Source organism: Excalfactoria chinensis, chromosome 3 (assembly GCF_039878825.1).
Source record: "Excalfactoria chinensis isolate bCotChi1 chromosome 3, bCotChi1.hap2, whole genome shotgun sequence".
In the NCBI taxonomy this organism is placed as follows: domain Eukaryota; kingdom Metazoa; phylum Chordata; class Aves; order Galliformes; family Phasianidae; genus Excalfactoria; species Excalfactoria chinensis.
In genome coordinates, this window is record NC_092827.1 from 42188944 (window position 1) to 42208116 (window position 19173).

Consider the following 19173-nt stretch of genomic DNA (forward strand, 5'->3'; position numbering starts at 1 on the left):
CACTTCCAGAGAAATGTCGAGATCACTCATCTAATGCTTTTAACAAACAATTTGAGGAAGAGAACATTATTCAAGCAAAACAACCCATTTAAACAGGATGGCTGATAGGACTTCGGGATCCAAACACTCCAAAATCCCCTCCCCACAAAAAAGTTTCAGAACAACAGGAGCCAATTTCTGCCTATCTGCCTCATTCAGTGCAGTGTTGTGTTATCATTACTCACGTTGTTCTCCTGAAATCTTTCTGAAGAGTTGGATATTCTGGCATCTTCCTTATGTCTTCCCAATCTTTATCTTTGGTGGGGGCAAAAAAAAAAAGGAGAAGCATTTATAATTCTGGAAGTAAATGTTAAGTAATGCACACAAAGAAATAACGACGGTAGTTGTTTGATGTTTGATATTGGCCAGTACTATTGTTCCAAAATAGCCAACATTTCCAAATCCATCAAACCGATGTTTTTTTCACACCTATGCAAACAACTCAAGCCTTTAATGCAAATCAGTTACCTGCAGGGAATCCCATTACACTGAAAATGCGATCTAGCTGATCGTGATGAAAAGGATTACTTGTTTTGATGTCCTCCTGACGACAGTGAAATATAGGTTCTGAAGTCAGTAACTCAGCAAATATGCAGCCAATTGCCCAAATATCTAAGAAAGAAGAACATTCGTGTAAATTTACTGCTCTTCATCACTCTGATTTTCACTTCCCGTACAATTTCTCAATAATCTGTGTAATAGCAGTAAGGTAAAATGCCTCACTGTACAATTACATACAGTATTTTTTAAAAATAATGCATTAACATAGTCATAAAAAAAGAATAAAATCTGGGGAAACTTTTTTAATGTTTTATTTTCTTCACAAAGCAAGCTTTCAAATTCTGTTTCAAGCTGTACAGCAGCAGTCCAGCACTTCACATATTCACAGTTGCAGCAGAAACCTACGTGATATTTGGTGAGAACACAGCTTAAGGGGCATGAAACCGATCATCAAAATGACAATGTGAATACCTCACTGAGCTATACATTGACCTAGCAGTCAACCACTAAACCACAGCTCAGAGCTCCTCATCCAGACGCCTCTTGAACACTGCCAGGGATGGTGATTCCACCACCTCCCTGGGCAGCCATCCCAGTGCCTGACCACTCTCTGGGATGAAAAGTTCTTTCTTATGTCTAGCCTCAACCTCATCTGATACAACTTGTGGCCATTTCCTCGGGTCCTGTTTGTTGCCTGGGAAAAGAGGCCAAACCCCTCCTCATCACAACCTCCCTTCAGGAAGTTGTAGAGTGCAATGAGGTCTCCCCTGAGCTTCCTCTTCTCCAGGCTAAACAATCCCAGCTCCCTCAGCCGCTTGTGCTACAGACCCCTCACCAGTTTTGTTGCCCTTCTCTGGACATGTTCCAGGGCCTCACTGTCTTTCTTGTAGTGAGGAGCCCAAAACAGAACACAATAGTTGAGATGCAGCCTCACCAGAGCTGAGTAAAGAGGGACAATTACCTCTCTGCTCCTGCTGGCCACACTATTTCTAATGCAGGCCAAAATGCCATTGGCCCTCTTGGCCACCTCTTGGCATAAATATAGAAAACAGTTTATCCCTAGTTTAAAAACCTAGCGGGTTGCCTAACTGGAGATTGATGTAGTAGATTCATTTAATAGATTCAAAATGAAGAGAACACCAAAAGCCTCTTGGCTTTGTTACCTGCATGCCACTATTATGAAACCCAAAAATCCCACCTCCTGTGAGTCATGTTTGAACAATGTCACCTAAGAGACATGTTGTTTCCTAACAGAAGAAAAGCACTGATCTCTTAATGGAATCATAAGGCATGAATAAAAGAGCCGTTACGTTCTCTATGCCAAAGCACATCTGTTCCACTTCACAATATTACAAGCACAGAGGCTGGATTTTAGAGGTATCCCAATTTATAAGCTTTTCCACTTTCTTTATTGTAAAGCCTGATAACATCTCATTATTGGGCTTTACAATTTCAGCAGGGTATAACTCGTTCTGCGTGTTACATCAACTTCTTGGGCTTTCATCTTTCTTTGAATTGTTGAAAGCCTTACCTGCATAAAAACAAGATCTACAGCTCTTGAGATTTCATCTGTTCAAGCAGGTAATGCAGTAAATTAATCATGGAATCCTTTGAGTTGGAAGAGACCATTAAAGACCATTTAGTTCAAGTCCCCTGCAATAGACAGCGGCACCTACAGCTACATCAGGGTGCTCAGAGCCCCATTCAGTCTGACCTGGAGTGTCTCCAGGAACAGGGCTTCCACCACATCTCTGGGCAGCCTGTTCCAGTGCCTCAATAACCTAATTGTAAAAAACTTCTTCCTTACATCCAATCTAGATTTCCCCTCTTTTAGTTTAAACCATTTCCCCTTTTCCTGCCACAACATACTGTACTAAAGAGTCTGTTCCCTCTTCATAGCCTCCCTTTGGATACTGAAAAGCCACTACCAGATCTTCCCAGAGCCTTCTGTTCCCCAGGCTGAACAGCCCCAGTTCTCTCAGCCTATCCTCATACACAGAGGTAATACAGCCTGTGGATCATTTTTGTGACTCTTCTCTGGATGCACTCCGACAGGTCCATGAGTACAATTCTGCAACCAATTTCTCTTCCATCAAACATTCCATCCATCAAGTCCATATCTTTCCAATTTAGAGAGAAGGTTATTAACAGAGGTTGTCAAAGATCTTAAATCACAACTTGTACTTGGGTAGTAGGCATACATTACGTATTCCAGTATGGAAATTAATTATTATTTGAAAAGTTGTACTTATATTTAATAGTATCTCCTCACTCATTTTCATACTAGATAGTAAGCCCTTTTGGAGATGGTTTGTTTAGAGACCAAAGGGGTTGCACTTGTAACCACCTTAGCTACCGTGGCTTTTTCAGGACTCACTGTTCATCACATATTGAGAGAGAGGAGGTGCCACCGCTCATTATACTACTCATAACTGCTGTGTCCAGATTGCTCTTTTCCATTTGAAGAAAAAAAAATCACCAATATTTTTGTTGAGAGTAAGTTAACATGAAAATCTCCTTAATGCTTCTAACGTGGCAAATGTCAGAACTTTGTCCCTTCTTACATAAGATGAACTGTGTGAAAGAAGAATCCCCGTGACAATGAATTCTCACTTTCTCACTCCTAACTCTGTGATTAATTAGATTAATTAATTAGAGAGCACATCTTAATCAAAAATTCAAAAAGAATACAAACAACTGAGCCATTGTAACAACTGAAAGTTGCATTGGAATAAACCCTGATAGCTCCCAAGTTGTTATTTTACTTAGCATAAGACAAAAATTACTAGACAAGCCAAGCATGAAAACATTTTAACTCTGACAAGTCATCTCGCAGGTTACAGTGCTGGAGTTCAACCTTTTACATTTCTTGCTATGTACGCTGCAGCTTCAAAGAATTAATATAAAGTACTTAGTATAGAAAACTTGAAGGTTTAATTTCCGTAAGTGAAGATTAAACAGCTGGAAAAGGCCTTGCAGCCTTGAAGCTCTAGTGGGTCAGGGTCTTCCCTTTGTGCATCCAGCTCCTTTGTAACCTGATCTTGAACACATCCTTGGCACATATTGAAATAATTCTCAGAGTTAATGATTTTCTGCCAAATTTGTCTAGTCTCAACCCCCTCCTTTTATTTTCAACATATGGATTTATTATTTTCTTTTCCTAGCAGGAACACCTTGTTAAATTACGGCAAGTTTAAGAACTTCATCAATATGAGCATCTCTTACAGGTATTAAACTACCACATTGTTCATGTTAGTCAACTAAACAAGAATTTCAGATCCGACTATGGAAAAATGTGTCAACAATTAGAAATCTCCCCATCTGGTTCCATTTCAAACGTTTTCTGTCTGTGCTCCTTAATCAGACTAATGATTATAGCATCCAAATAGAATCAAATAATCTAATCCAAATAAGAAGTACTCTTTTCTCACATTTGTACTAAGAATTTAATGAATTCCAGTGACGACACCTCACAAATTTTGAAGCAACTTTGATGAAATTCTGAGTTCAGTGAAATTGACTGCAATTTTCTGCAGGACTTTCGTGGACCACAATTTCTTCATTCTCTCTCTACAAATACTTGCTTTAAGCTGTCAAAATATTTATTCCCCTATTTAAATTTCTATTCCTCAGCTTATCTGGATTAAACAAAGATCCTGGGATCATTTGATTTCATGCTTCTGCTGTGCATTAGACACATTAATTTGTACATTTAGACATTAACATGCAACTACACTTAAATTACTGTGGTGAGTTTGACAACACAGGTACAATAGACTTAGCATGGGGAGCGGCAGTAGGATAGAAGGCCCAAATACATACTCTTTGTGCAGTGAAAATACAAATGTAAGCAAAAATTCTACCTAGAGGAATTCAAATCTTTAATTTGCAGACCTTCACATTTCAAGAATTTGTAAATTTCACATTCACTGTTCTGTATATAACTTCCTACTTTCCTCATGCAGCCCATATGCTGAATTAAACAGGCATTCTCAAGACGACCCTATCAGCAACTGGACCATAAACCACAATAACTGCACTTTCACCAGCACTAGCAATTATTTTTCTAAGTTCCTAATACTTGGCTTTAGAAAAAATAAACAGAACAAACTAAACCTGTAAGAACTTTTAGCACTTGTCTTCCCAAATCACATCTCCACCCAAATCCTATATGCTTTTACCATCAAATCACACACACACCTCTTCAGTTGTGATTCCAAGACTGCTACTGTAGAAACTACAGGTTAACTACATCAGCCAGCAGTAGAGCAGGCTAGCATCCTTGAAAGAAAGAACAGAACCAATGGCTGTATGAAAGCATTTTCCATCCCCTCTACTTCCTGAAAATGTGGTGAATCCCAGTGTCAGGTGATGTCACTTCAGGACAAGTAATTAGGTCACTGGGACAAGTGCTGAGTTGTGGTAAGGAAGTGAGATACTTACAGAAGTGCTTTTTCCCTAATCCTAAACCTTTGGATGCACCAAAGAAGGCAGAGAGCTATTACTGCTCTGGTGCCTCCAAGATGCAGTAATGCATGTGCTGCTGCTTTTGTTCCAGCAACTGCACTGCTTATACCTCACAGGGGCCAAGTGTTACACTGGCAGGCTGCCAAAGCTTTTCAGGGAAACAAAAGCAGAAGAAACATGTTCTTTCAGTGACAACTCATCAAAAGCACACACGGCTCTGCAGCTCGAGGGCTACGTCCCCTTCCAAATATCAAATACAGCAAAGTAAAGGAAGCATGAAAGTTTCCATCACACAGGTCACAAGAGCCTTTTAAGCTGCAAAGTGTTAAGACATAATACAGAAGTTGTTACTGTTTCTTCCTACAGCATGGAAGGAATTAAGAACTGGCAAATTTTGCCGTTGTTTGGTAATACAGTACTTATCAAGTTTTTCAGGGAACATCCATACCTTCGAGTATGCACTTTATCACATGCAAAAAATGATCAACAGTATCAACTATCCATATGACTGGAAGGCCAGGAACTCCTGATTCCTTATTATGGTGTTTTGCCATTAATTTCCAGTCCGGTCTCCATTTTTTTCCCCCATTTTAGCTCTTCACTGCAGACAATGCATATCCAGTGTTGTACAATCTATACGCCACAAATAGCTCAGCACATCGGAAAATCGTTGCTATTGCCTGCACTATTCTGAACTGTAGTAAATGAGAAGACTTCACTGCAAAAGAAATACACTTTTTTTCTTATGCCTAACTAAATGTAGAATTCTGTAACAGAATATCTTAAGAAGCCAGCTGTTTTGTACACACTGGAGCTCTTTGGATGTTAACTCTATGCTAAACACAGAAGGACAATGAGTCTATATTCATCTGCGTTGTACTCTCACTTGGCTTGTGTCAGGAACCATTGCAACTATTTTTACTAGGTCTGGCATATCAACAACTAGAGCTAAAATGAACAAAAGACCTGCCTATCTAGTAGTCTGAGTTACTACAAAGAACACGTGCAAAGAGTACCATCATGGCCTCTTCCAATTCACAAGCCTAGTCAGTCTTATCTAGAAGTTTTTTATGCCTACACCTTATTTCAGATAGCAGAGAATACACACAAAGAAATCCTGCCTCTTAGTTGCACAGAGAGGCTTCTTCTTCCTACTCAACAGATGACAATATCTAAACACTTGTTACTAAGGAGTTCAACCTGAAAAGCTATTTCTAATCAGGCACAGAGAGTAACTCCTACATAATTATATGCAACTATATTGGATAGGCAATGAAATAAATGGCTGTGAAATGTAATTCTGCTGTCATTTATAGCCGCTGCCAAGAAGTCTACTTGTGAAGCAATCCCAGCTGTCCCAGTAATAAGTCATTCGACTGAATCAGTACTGCAGTGTTGAAAGTTTCAGTTGATATCACGGAAATAATTGTGCCTCAAGATCAAACTGATGAATTAGCTAAAATATTGAACTGCACCTTGTTGTGATGGCAGACACTTGGGTTTCAAACAAGTTCTACACCCAATTTATGTGAGTTTTTTAGATATGGTAGTAAACACAGCACTTTAAAAGCCTTCATTACTACACTATTTGGCTGGCATAAAGTATTTGCAGAACTAGGTTTTGTAACAGTCTATTGGATTTTTAAAGGGGAACCTCATGTTTAATTTAAGAAAATAAAATCAGTCTTGTGAAAGAAGAAGAAAAAACAAAGTAACAAGCACCTTACCAAATCAAACCAAATCACTTGTTGATATGCAAAAGGAACAGCGTACCTGCAGTATTTCTCAAAGAATCACTATTTACCCTGATACATATAAAATGAGCTATGAAGAGACAGTGGGAAAATGCACCTCCTAGATTTCTTCAAATGCTGACTCTTGCTTTCTCATGTCATCATTTATTTTTCACTTCCATGTCAGCATCCATTATTCGCTCTGGGCTACAGAAGACACTGCAAGAACTCCTGTCTTACCACTCAAAATCAAATTTTGAGCTGAGCTCCCAGAATAGGAGCTTGGGGAGGTTGGAGAATCAGCCCTACTGCTGCAAAGCTCACCTGCATAGTAAGTGACAAAGTCAGTGAGATACAAGGGAAGAACATACTTGCTGTTACAGTCATGTGATTATCAGCAGCCGGGAAGAAAGTAAAATGGATACTCCTAGGGAAAAAGAAATTAAAAGGAAAAAAGCAAGACTAACACTACTGAGGGCAGGGAGGGTTTAAAATATATATATATACATATATATATAAATCCATAACACTTACTGGAGCTCCCTATTAACTGATTTTATCTTCAGGACAGTAGCATTAAGTAGTATTCTCACTTTATAGATAATGAAGCAACACATGGGATGGGTTAAATGACATGCCATAAGCTATATTCAACATGTGGGACTGAATCCACATTTAAATCTAAGTCTCCTGAGACCCAGCTTACTGTACTACAAGATAACATTTCACTGTCTGCCCCACATTAGAGTACTTCCCCTGGATTTACATCAGAGATGGGTCTGACCCACTACACTGTAAGTCCCAGTTCTTATTCTCCTGACTCTTAAGCTAGTATACACTTGAACACATACACCAGACTCTCCAGAGCTGAAAACAGCTATGAGCTTTACCACCTTACTTTCAGACATCAATACATTTAGGAAGAGAGGGCAATAGAGCAATTAGAAAAATGGAATGCTGAATCTTGAAGGCATTCAAATGTGTCAAACAGTCTAACAGTCCTGTGGATTATATCCTGTGAGCCACTGTCAGCATCCCAAGTTTCACAAAATACTAATTAATGTTGCATTAAAATGTTCTATTTAAAAGACCTGCTCATAAATACTCTGGATTTTCTGGTGACTGCTACAATAAGATTGTGGAGTATAGTAAATTATGACCTCAAAAGAAGAAACATTTATAATATTTTTAGAGAGCACGGCCATGTAAAATAAAAAAGCAGCAGTAGGCCATACAGCACCTGCAATAACTAGATAAAAAAGCAACAATTAATCTTCAGTATTTAAAGGTTTTGCTCCTCAGAAAAAGAACAGCTGTGATTATCAAAATGAAATCAATTTACCATATGCCAAAATAAGTTCATGATAAAATACTATCTGAATCCAATCCCATGTCGTATAACAACACCCAGGGCAGGAACAAGGCTCCCTTCCTGGTATATCCTGAGTTTCCTTTTCAGAGTGCATAAATCAGTATTTACTCAACTACTTTACTCTTTCTTTTCTAGTTTTCCAACAACCCCTTAGCATGCTGAAATAAAATAAAAAATAAAGTAACGCAGATCACTATGTAGCAATCAGAAGTTATCTTCCATTCTGGCTACAGATTTACTATTCTTAATCATCTCAGGTACATACAAAGCAACCCCCCCCCCATGCTCCAATGCATTCATAGACCACAGGTGTGGAACCTCCTCTGCAATTTTTTTTCTTCCCCAAGTCTTCTGGTTGGCTCCATTTGTAATTTCAGGTTTATCAGATTCTTCAGATAGTCCTTAACTCTTCCCACCAACCCTCTCCCAGATCCAGAAGAAGCTGATGCACTGATCCAAGATGTTGAGAGGCCTCACAACCCAGCCAGTATGCCAACAATCTATGCACACATAGTGAGTACAGCTGATGCATTCAGAATGCATGGGACTTGATGTGCAGGCAATGTGGAGCACATATGTATATATTTCCATCCTAAATCCTACATAATACACCCCAGATATTTCTCTCTTTTTTCTTTCCTGCATAATGTTGAACTAAGTTGCTGGAGCTCAAATGGACCTCAACATTCATCATAAACTAATTCCCTTTGATGCACTTAACATTTTCCTGGGACATTTACATTCAAAGGCATTTGATAACACACTATACCTTTTACACATTTCCAGTTTCCATATCCACATCTTCATCTGGAAACAGGATGAGGTGACAGTGCACTCACTGCCCAAGCTTTAAATTGCAAGTTTTCCACGTGTACATCTTGTTTAGGCTCAAAAATGAAGTTCCCACATGGCCACTGCTGACATTGCTATTAACTTGCAAGCTAGGTAAGTGAATTAGGCAAATTAACTAACTTGGGCTAACTAACTTACAGAGACATTTTTGGTTCATATCTATTTTTTCTAAATAAGCAATCCCTCCCTTTTCTGGAACAGAACAGGTTTGGTGTTTTTTTTTTCTTACTAAATGGATTGCTGAAGGATCACTGAAGAACTCTTTTGCCAACAAAATACAAACAAGATAAAATCTTAGAAGCCATGTGACAATGTTTATCACATACTCTGTTTCTTTAGTTAAGGCAAGTGGAAAGGAGAAGTAAGATAACGTTATTTGATAGCACTGCCAACTACACAAGCTACAACTTGGTAAAAAAAACAAGCCTTAACTATGTGATTTCCTTGATATACTGCTCTAAGATGTCCAACAACAAACCAGAGTAGAGAGCGTCACGTTTTCTTAATAGCCTATGATGAGAAATTCTTACTAGTTCTACTTAAAATCATAGGACAGGCATCTTTGCCACACTTCACCCTTATTTCTTTAGTATTTTGAGTAGAAAAGCACTTTTCTACTGCACTGGGAACTTTCTGAAAGTTCAGTAATTTTATTAATGTCAGCATAATCACAAGCATTTCATATTTTCCCAGTTGCATGGTTTCACCTGAGGTTTGTTCAAAGTAACTTTCTTTGCATGTTTTACTTCTTTGTTAGAGTATTAAGATCAGCTGAACACATGGAAACAGATTCTGTTTTTGAATTATGGTGCTGGAAATGCAGACCAAAGTTTCCACGTTATGCAATAAATTTAGTATAGATTTATATTGTGGTAACAGTGCAGATAGTGACCTTTGGCTTCCCTCAATACCATTCTTCCCTATTTGTATTCATCTTGTAAGTCAGTTGAAACTGTGGCAGCAGATTATGTAGGAAACTTCATAAACAAGTAGGGCTTAGATTACAAATGTTCACAGTTCAGGAAACTAAATATTATTCCACATGAATGTCTCTAACATGGGCTTTTTACTACCTTTTCAACATGCAGTAAGCAAAAGCTATTTCCCTGTTTCCAGCAACAGTATTTTCCCGACACCTGAGTCTCCTCAAAATATGATATTATATTTGTGATGAACCACCCCTTGTTCAGCCAGCAAATAAATGAAAAGTACAATCTTTCATAAGGATGAAGGAACACATTAAATATAGGGAAAAAATATCAGTAAAAACTACCTCTAAAAAATGAAATATGCTTATATGTAGTTTTATGTAATACCTAATTCTTTCTAAGCAGACCGCACTGACTCCAATTCTTCCTCAACATCAAGTCTACAAAATGTAACTGATACCAGGTTCAGAAAACAAGACACACACACACAAAATCACATCTGAGACAAAAATCAAATTCCATTTTCATTCTTTGGTCATACACAAGGATTATGTGCGAGAAAGTATATCTAAAGGTTTTATTACAAGAAAATAAATATATCAGACTACAGTAGGCAGTGACCAGGGTATTATGAACATACTGCTAATAATTCCAGAAGCACACTTTCTGATATGCATATTGTATGTGAAGCTACAATAAGGAAGAAAATATGAGATACAGAGTACAGAAAATAAACCAAAAACATTAAGACTAAAGTCAGTAAAAACTTAAGCAAACATCTGAACTACAACCAGCACTGTTGCTACAGCGTTCATGTGTTGCAGTAGAGAACTGATTACAATGCATTCCTAGTAAATTCAAACAAAGGCATTTCTCAAAGTTCAAAACTTTAACAGACCAAAGCTGATATGACAGTGTTTTTAAACTGATTTCATTGATATTTATGAAATACACAAAATTATATTATATAGAATGCACGTGAAAATAGCTCTGTAAAATTAAAAACTACACAGACATACTTTTTCACAAGTTAGTGTATCAAATTGTCCTTATTCTAAATGCATATATTCAAGTGAATAGCAGTTAAATGAGAATCTTACATAATTTATGAGTGATTATTAAAGCGATGCATCAGGGCTCCTGAGGATTATGTAATTTTAAAATAATTTTATTTATTGCACAGAGATTTAATAGGGCTTTAAGAGTTGTACCTCTGCCAAAAACATTCATATATTAACCTGCAACTCTCAGTAGCATGATGAGCTCACTAAGGCAGCTTTGTTACAGCTGCATAGAAGGCTAGAAGCAAAACACAAGACTGGACTCATTAAACACACAAACATCACTGCTGTCATTCTGCTACCAACTTCTTCCCCTTACCTCACAGGGAAGATCACCTCCATACACCTTTCTTTCCTCTTCAGTTAACTTGCTCCTGTGGAAGCATTCCAGCCGTTTTGCCTAGAGTTATAGTAGGCCTCTCGGTTTCGGGACTCACTCTCTCTCCTATTTTACTTGATTCATTAGCCTTAATTTCAATTATGTTGTATTATATTGTGTTATCCTGTATTTCAATATAGTATTTAGTAAATAAGTGTGCCTCCTTAGATCGTTGCCGCTGTTTTCTTTTCCCTTTCCCTTTTTCCCTTTCCTTTTTGGGCCAGCAGCCCTGCGGGCCAGCTGCCCCCCTGTCACGGGCGCAGGTAGATTTTTGGTTAACCCGTGACAAACAGGAACACAGCCAGTAGATTCACCATAGATATCTCCATTTTTTAATGCTCGTGGATCACAGTCGGGCCACTTTAGTGGTCTGAATATAAGGCAAAACTGCAGATAGCTTAGCAAAGAGCTTTCAGGATGTTCAGGATCTGAAGCAGCTGACATGGGAGGAGAAGATGAGGGACAGGGACTTTCTCAGTCAGAAGAGAGACCACGAGCCGCCCAGTACCTACTGAGAAGCAACTGAGACAATAAAGTAGGCTCTCTACAGTGGTAGATGACAGGAGAATGAGAAGTTTGGGGTATAAATTGAAACAAAACAGGTTCTGACTAAACATAAGGAAAACATCCTTCCTTGTCCCCCAAACGTCTCTCAGAGAATACAAACTTCACTCTTTTGAGATTAAATTAAATCAAAAGATGTGTCGCTAACGAGCAGCTGTCCACTGCAGCACACCACATGAAGCCCAAAGTAGTCCCCATTTTGGAGAAATCCAAAATGAATTTAAAGTTGATCTAGGTAACTAGTACCATTCTAGCTTATGGAAATACTTGTATTGTGACACACTACTAGTTAATGTAGATATTGCTATCTTAAGAGTTGAGATTTTTCATTTCAGAAGAGGAAAAGGAATTCCAGCATATAAACCCTAATTTACTCAATTTTACTGGCTGACAAATTTGGTCCAAGGATAGAATTGCAGGTTATCTGCATGCAAGACTGAATCTATATATTCCCCAAAACTGCAATTCACAGCTTTAATGATGAAAGCATTTCTAAACTGTGCTCCTTGACTATAGTTATGCAGAAGCCCTCATAACCTTTTCCATGGTTCCTGCACATTTGGAAAGGCAAGTTGAACAAACAAGCATTTTGTTCAGTTCAGATAATCTCGCACTGGATTCTAAATGGCAGACAAAAGCAGTACAGAAATCTGATGTGAAAGTCCACATCAAAGAAGTCAGATGACAGTTCATTCAATTTTTAAACTTTTTCCGTATTCTCAAAGCGGTTTGATAAGCAGGAGTTATTTCAGACCATGAGATCTTACTGAAAAACACAGGTCTACACAAGTGAACATTCAATCAAGATATTAGTTGATCATAGCAAGCACTGTAGTTTTCTGACCAGAAGCCCACATAATATTACTGAAAATGTCTATGACAGGAAAATGCCTGCAACTGTGAAGAAAGCCACCTCCACATACATACGGGAAATTTAATCCCTTTCAACAGAAAAAGAACTGCAGAGGAAGCAATATCTCTGATACATTAACCTAGATATCTCTTGTGCACTTCAGTGTTTTTATTCTCTAAATAGTTGGGCGCTGAGACCTATTATGCTTATGAAACTTAATAAGTGGGAAGAAAGACAAAGGCCTGACTATCAGCATTTTCTGAACATGCAACGTTAGAAGATCTCAGGAGTGAATCTGCAGAGCGTATAGAGTCCATGAGACTCTCCTTATCAAACCATACACTTCACAGAAGCATGTGGACATAGCATACCCCAGATGAAAACCACTTATAAGTCATAGGTCTTTCCTTTTTAAAGATACTAGAAGATTAAGCCCACATCAGAAAACTATGTAGATCGATGTAAACAGTATTTTTATTAGAAAAAAATAACAAGAAAAAAACAATGCGTTTTAAAATGTGTAACACCAGCCTGAATTTATACTGAAAATAAATAAATAAAGAAATAAATGGTGCCAAGTTTTCATTGAGTTTCACCCTGAGTATTGAATTGGATCATTTTCTACCTACTGCTACTTCATGAAGAAAAGAAAAAAAAAAGGCTAGTCAGCTGACTGTCACATCTACTCTAAGGCTCCCCTCCTTTAGATAACTTAAAAAAAGAACTTACCAATAGCCTTTGTGTAATGCCTGGCTCCAAGTAGCAGCTCTGGAGCTCTGTACCAGAATGTCACCACAACTGGATCCAAGTCTGCCAATGGCTTCAAAGGTGAATTGAACAATCTGGCAAAGCCCATATCAGCTGGGAAAGACAGAACAAAAACAATCTTACTCCAAATAGCAAGTCAGAGTTGAACAACACTGCAAGAAAACAATTAGGACTGAAGTTCAAAACTGTTGAAATTCACAAATTCAAGTTTCTAAGTAATCAACAAATTAATACCAGGTCAAATTTATCTTAGGCTACATTTCGTTTACCTCCTTTATAAGACTACAAAGGATGACATGCAAGTGTTTCCACCATGGTACTATTTAACTATAAATGATAGTTGAATTATGTGTATTCAAAAGTCACACCTTATCCAAATGTGTGATTTATCTTCTACCCAACCTTTGTCTGAATCTTTCTGCTTCCAAAGTTATGAAACAGTGTATTTTTCTTGCAGTCACCCATACCAGTACAAATATATGACTAGAAGATGGTTAACTGATCATTTCCAAATGCAACAACAGTAAATAAACAGAAACGAGGCTCCTTCTTTGTGTTTACCACATGATTTGCAGCTTAAGATCACTGTTGTTTCCTACTTTGATAGCCAAAGAGCTTCTGCATAGCAAAGCTGCAGACCTCTGCAAACGCGCCGATGATGATAACATAAAAATACTTAATATACTGTATATGTTATTACACAACAATGCTATACAATCTAATCTTAGCTGTGCAATGAAATCTTTTTCAAAATATTTACCTATTTTGACTCTTCCTCTTTCAGGACCTTCTCCCATTACCAGGATGTTTGCTGGTTTCTGGGAAATGAAAAGCAGAACATTTAGTTGACCAACCTCTGATGATTACTTTTAGGCACAAAGAAAAAGAAAAACAAAAAAATCTACATTTATTCTGTTAAAAAAAAAGCCACTTTCAAAATTAAAGTATCCTTACACACCTACAATTACCAGACATTTGTTTTGCCAGCATTTGATTTTAATGCCTAGTTGCCAATTTCACAATTAAAAAAAAAAAAACACTGTGAAATACTTTTGACATTTCACAATAAGAATTGTAATCTTTTATTGTGTTTGCATACCCATGTTTTACCAGAACAGTCATGTTCATTAGTGGGATTTTCTTCCGTAGGAAAACATTACAATAGGTGATGTTTACAGTATACACCAAAAATCTGGCAAGATCTATCTTTTGCCAGTAGATCTTATAAAAAACTACATCAAATATTAGCATGCAAATGTATAGCCAAGAGTTGCTTCTGTAACATACAGTGAGACTTTTAGAACTGACTGTTTTGTTGTATAAATGCTAAAAACTATGTCTGTAAAAACTTTTATTCACAATGTTGATTTTATGCTATAATAACGTATGTAAAACAGGAATATATACAGAGAGTTACATCCCAAGCTTTTTGCACTGTAGATGAAATCTCTACAGGTAGGAAAAATCCTTATAGGCATTTTATGCAGTCTTACAGTTGTTCCCAACAAGCTGTTTGTGAACATCATATAAAATCTGCACATGACATCACAACAATTGTTTGGCAATTAGGATCCCTCACACATCAATAGGCATTCCTTGGAAGCTTTTGCCCCATTGTTTTAACAGCTGCAAAATAAAACTGAACAAGATTGAAAACATTAAGTGATTTGTATGAAGAAATGCATAAACTTGCAAACAGAACTTTTGGAAGGTTTTCATCCAAACATCAATTATATTTTAAAACACTATTCACAACTCCCAGCGTCTGAAGAGGTCTGCATAAACAGGATTTGCTCAAGAATCAGAGACATCAGAATCTCCCTTCACTTCTTGATTTCTATACATTTGCTATTATCTAACTGAGAAAATACGCTCAAACTACAGTTACAAGTTTGGCTAAAAGTTACAGTTAATTGTTACACTTATCAAGCCCTCGTTTCTTTACATTTTTCCTTTCTTCCCCCTTTCTCATTCCTCCCCCCCCGATAAAACAAAAACACACCAAACACCGCTACTTCAGTTATTTGTCCTCCTTGCTATCTGGCCCAATTAAGTTGTTCCCCCTTCCTACCTCTGCTGAGTGCTAGATATTGCTTCTTTCCTGACTCCAGCCACAGTTTCCTCTTTCCCATCTCTTTCTAACTGTCCCAGATGCCACTGTCTCTCTTTCAGTCCTCTGCACTTAAGAAATGAGCACCATCTCCTGCATTACTTTTTTTTTTTTTTTTTTTTTAAATCTCAGAATATTTCCCTTTTCTTTCATACCTCACCATACTTTCAGAAACCACTGAGAAGGGAAAATACGCTCCCTTCTTAAGGAAGGCAACAGCTAGTTTAATTAAATTGCAAGTTAAAACTCTTCAAATCTACCACTAAAAAGCCCTACTCATTAGGCACTCCTTCCCTTAAGCTGACTAATGCTAATAGATCACCAATTGCTCAACGTTGGTAAATTAATAATGATGCCAATTTTAAAATGTAAGAAAGGGCTTCTGCCAATTGATCTAAGTCAACTGTCATCTGCAAGTCCAGGATAAAGGTTCTACTTGCTCTAAAGGAATATTTAAAGATAACAAAATCTGCACTTCAGTGCAAAGGTACTAGACTACGCAGAGTATCCTGGAGAGCAGAACAATCACCTTCTACTTATTCAGAAACTGGGCAGCAAGAGAAGTGCATAAAGCACTGTGACACTTTATCTTCATCATAAATCATACAGATAAATCGTCCCAATCAGAACAGCAACAGTTCAGTTTCCTCATCAGGATTCTTCCCTCTGCTCAGCAACCTTGATTGTGACTTGAGTACAAATTAGAACTACTTCTATAGAACATCAGATTCAGGATTGGGTTTTAGGCACTACAGAATGCGTTTAGTTGTCAAGTGATCAGAACTGATAAAAAAGTAATTACCACACTGATTTCCCTGCTAGTTCTTTTCTCCACAGAAGTAGCATGTTGTGAGAAAAAAACTGTGTGATATCAGAAATTGTGCTAAGACAGAAGTTAAAAATCTAAGCAGATAAAGCAGGATTCACAAGACAACTCACAAGACTTGTATTTTATCTTTAATATTACAAGATTCTTCAAGCAGCACTTTCTATATATAACTAACTTCTGTTTCATCTGCTGACATAAAACTCGATAATCACAGAATAGCTGAGTTTGGAAAGGCCCTCCAGACACTGCCAAGTCCAACCTTCTCAGCTAAAAGCAAGGTCAGCTACAGCAGGTTGCTCTAGCCCGCAGCCAGTTAGGTTTGGAGCTTCTCCTAGGAAGGAGCCCCCACACTCTCCAGGCAACCTATGTGAGTCTTCAGCTACCCTTACAGTAATGTAGTTTACAATCATTGCCTCCTGTAGTGTCACTGGACAGCTCAATTTTCTTTAGTTCTTCTTAACAAGTATTTCTACACACTGGTAAGATCCCACCCGAGCCTCCAATTCTTGAGGCTGAACACTCAGCTCTTTCAGTCTCAGGAGGATACCCCAGCCCTAAAGACATTCATTGACACTTGCTAAATGTTGATGGGGACCAAATAGCAGATGTGAGCACAGTGATGTGGTGCACTTGCAGCAGTTGCAGTAGTGATTGTCGGTTACCTCTGCTGATACAGACTGACAGCAGCACCATACAGGCTCCTGTCCATTGATGGTGAAAATGCACACCTAATGGTGATGACTGTGTTGAAAAATAGGGTTCTGTAGCTGACAATTTGCTCTATCAAATAGTGTTATTGTACTCTTTGTTTCTGCTCTAGTTTCCACAGAAATAAACAGGACGTAGTGATTCCAGAGTGACCTACATAAGATTTTATGGCCAGCATTCAGATGCTCACAGGGTCCCCACTGGTCTGCAGATCGCTGTCTCAAAAAGCAGTTTGCATTGTGGCAGCTTTCCAAGAGGTGAAAAATTCTGGTTCAAACGTAATCCCTCAAGTCAGGAGAAAGCATCCAAACTTACTTATTTCCCACACAAGCAAATTCACTGCCTGGTTATCAATTACAAATAGATAAGAACTTTCCAGAGTTCCTTCTGCTAATGAGAGCTGTTCTCTGGTTAGTAAAGCATTTTAACTACATGTACACCGAGCTGCACAGAGTACCACTATTGTGATAGTTAACACGCACCTTTCTGAGATGATACAAGATAGCCAGTTCCTGTGCCCATTAATTTTTACTTACTCAAAACAAACAGCTTCAAAGAGCTTAAATCATTTGGTGGGCTTTCTATATGATAACTGCTTAAACAACAAGAATTAAACCCTCACATGTCCCCAGGAAAATAAGCATGGAACACTGCTGTCATGATGTAAGGGAGAGGTCTGCTAGTGGGAATGCAAACAACTTTTTGGAGAAGGAAGAAAGAATTCTCATCTCTGAGACTAGGAGTTTTAAGCAGGAATTTTAAGTGTCAAACCGTTTTACTCTGAGATAGCTACCCAGACTACTTTAGAATTACAGTCTTATGCAACACACTTACTGGACAATTCCAAACAGAGAAGTTACAAAGCTCCACACCCCAGGTATGTTCAGAACCTTTGAAGGTTATAAACTCTGCACAATTTACTGAAAGAAGTTTTAGAGCTGTGTGATGATGGAAAACTTCATTTTAGGTGGAAAAAGGCCCAAGCAGATAAAAGAAAAATCAGGCACTTTGAGTAAATCACATCTCATTACTGCAAGAACAGAACTTTATTCAAAGGAGACTGGGAAGCCCTACTCAAAATCATTAACTGGTTCCTCCATAAAGGGTGAGGTGCTTCAGCAATGGCTCTACTTCTGAATAAGTTACAACCCAGTTTATACAATGCCTATTTTCCCAAAACTCCTCCCTTGCTGTGAGCTCAAAACGCCAGCTGCAAAGCAAAGCGATACTGCTGCCTTTCCACATAATTTGTTGCTATAGGAACAACAGAAACAGTATGAGTTTGAAGTCTCACATTTAAGATCAGCCATAAAATTGAATAGACAAATCCCTGCTGAGCAATACAGTTGAGGTTTGACTGTCTAAAGAGCATTTGCAAAATGAGCAAGGTCAACAGCAACAAGAAACTGGAGCAAATACCTGAAATATCTGGGAAAAAAAAGGGAAGTTGATGACTGCCTTAATAGATTTCTTACAAGTAATAAGCACAGCTAATAGTATTTACTTTTCTGCATCAGTGAGACTGTGGAAATGAAGCAATTAGCAGATCTTGGTGGGAGATGAATGAAAATGTTGGGCTAACAAGTATGTTTTCATAAATAATACAAATACAAATGGGACTCACATGGACATCCATAACATCTCAACCAATGGGCTCCTATTCAAATATTTAGATAGGAGATTAGAGAAAAGGCTGAAGGAAAAAACCATCTACAGCCTTCAAAGAGCAAAACAGGGCAAAACAGGAACAAGAGCTTAACAATAGATGGCAATACTTCAGTTTTAATGGTTATTGTTATCTCCTTAAATATAGTGGTGACACTGTTCTTAAGAGACTTGGTGCAGAATTACATTCCTATGAGAAAACCTCCGCAGGGACACAGCACTTTCCATACACCATTCTTTATTGTTTATGTCCAAAAACAAATGTGTTTCCCTTTTGGAATGCATCACTGGACAAAGAATAATCTGGAATTAGGAGGCTTCTATTGTGAGCGATACTGCAAGT

General features: G+C 38.0%; 1 protein-coding gene across 2 annotated transcripts in view; it reads right to left on the reverse strand.

Moving 5' to 3' along the window:
• The window catches only part of CDK19 (cyclin dependent kinase 19), a 105974-nt gene that overhangs the window by 13340 nt on the left and 73461 nt on the right, over positions 1 to 19173 (reverse strand). For both annotated transcript variants that reach the window (XM_072332596.1, XM_072332595.1), the window contains exons 5-8: positions 14279 to 14336; positions 13480 to 13611; positions 508 to 651; positions 225 to 294 (exon numbers count right to left, since the gene is read on the reverse strand). In XM_072332596.1, the coding sequence (XP_072188697.1) occupies positions 225 to 294; positions 508 to 651; positions 13480 to 13611; positions 14279 to 14336 (404 nt within the window). The remainder of the gene's footprint in view (positions 1 to 224; positions 295 to 507; positions 652 to 13479; positions 13612 to 14278; positions 14337 to 19173) is intronic.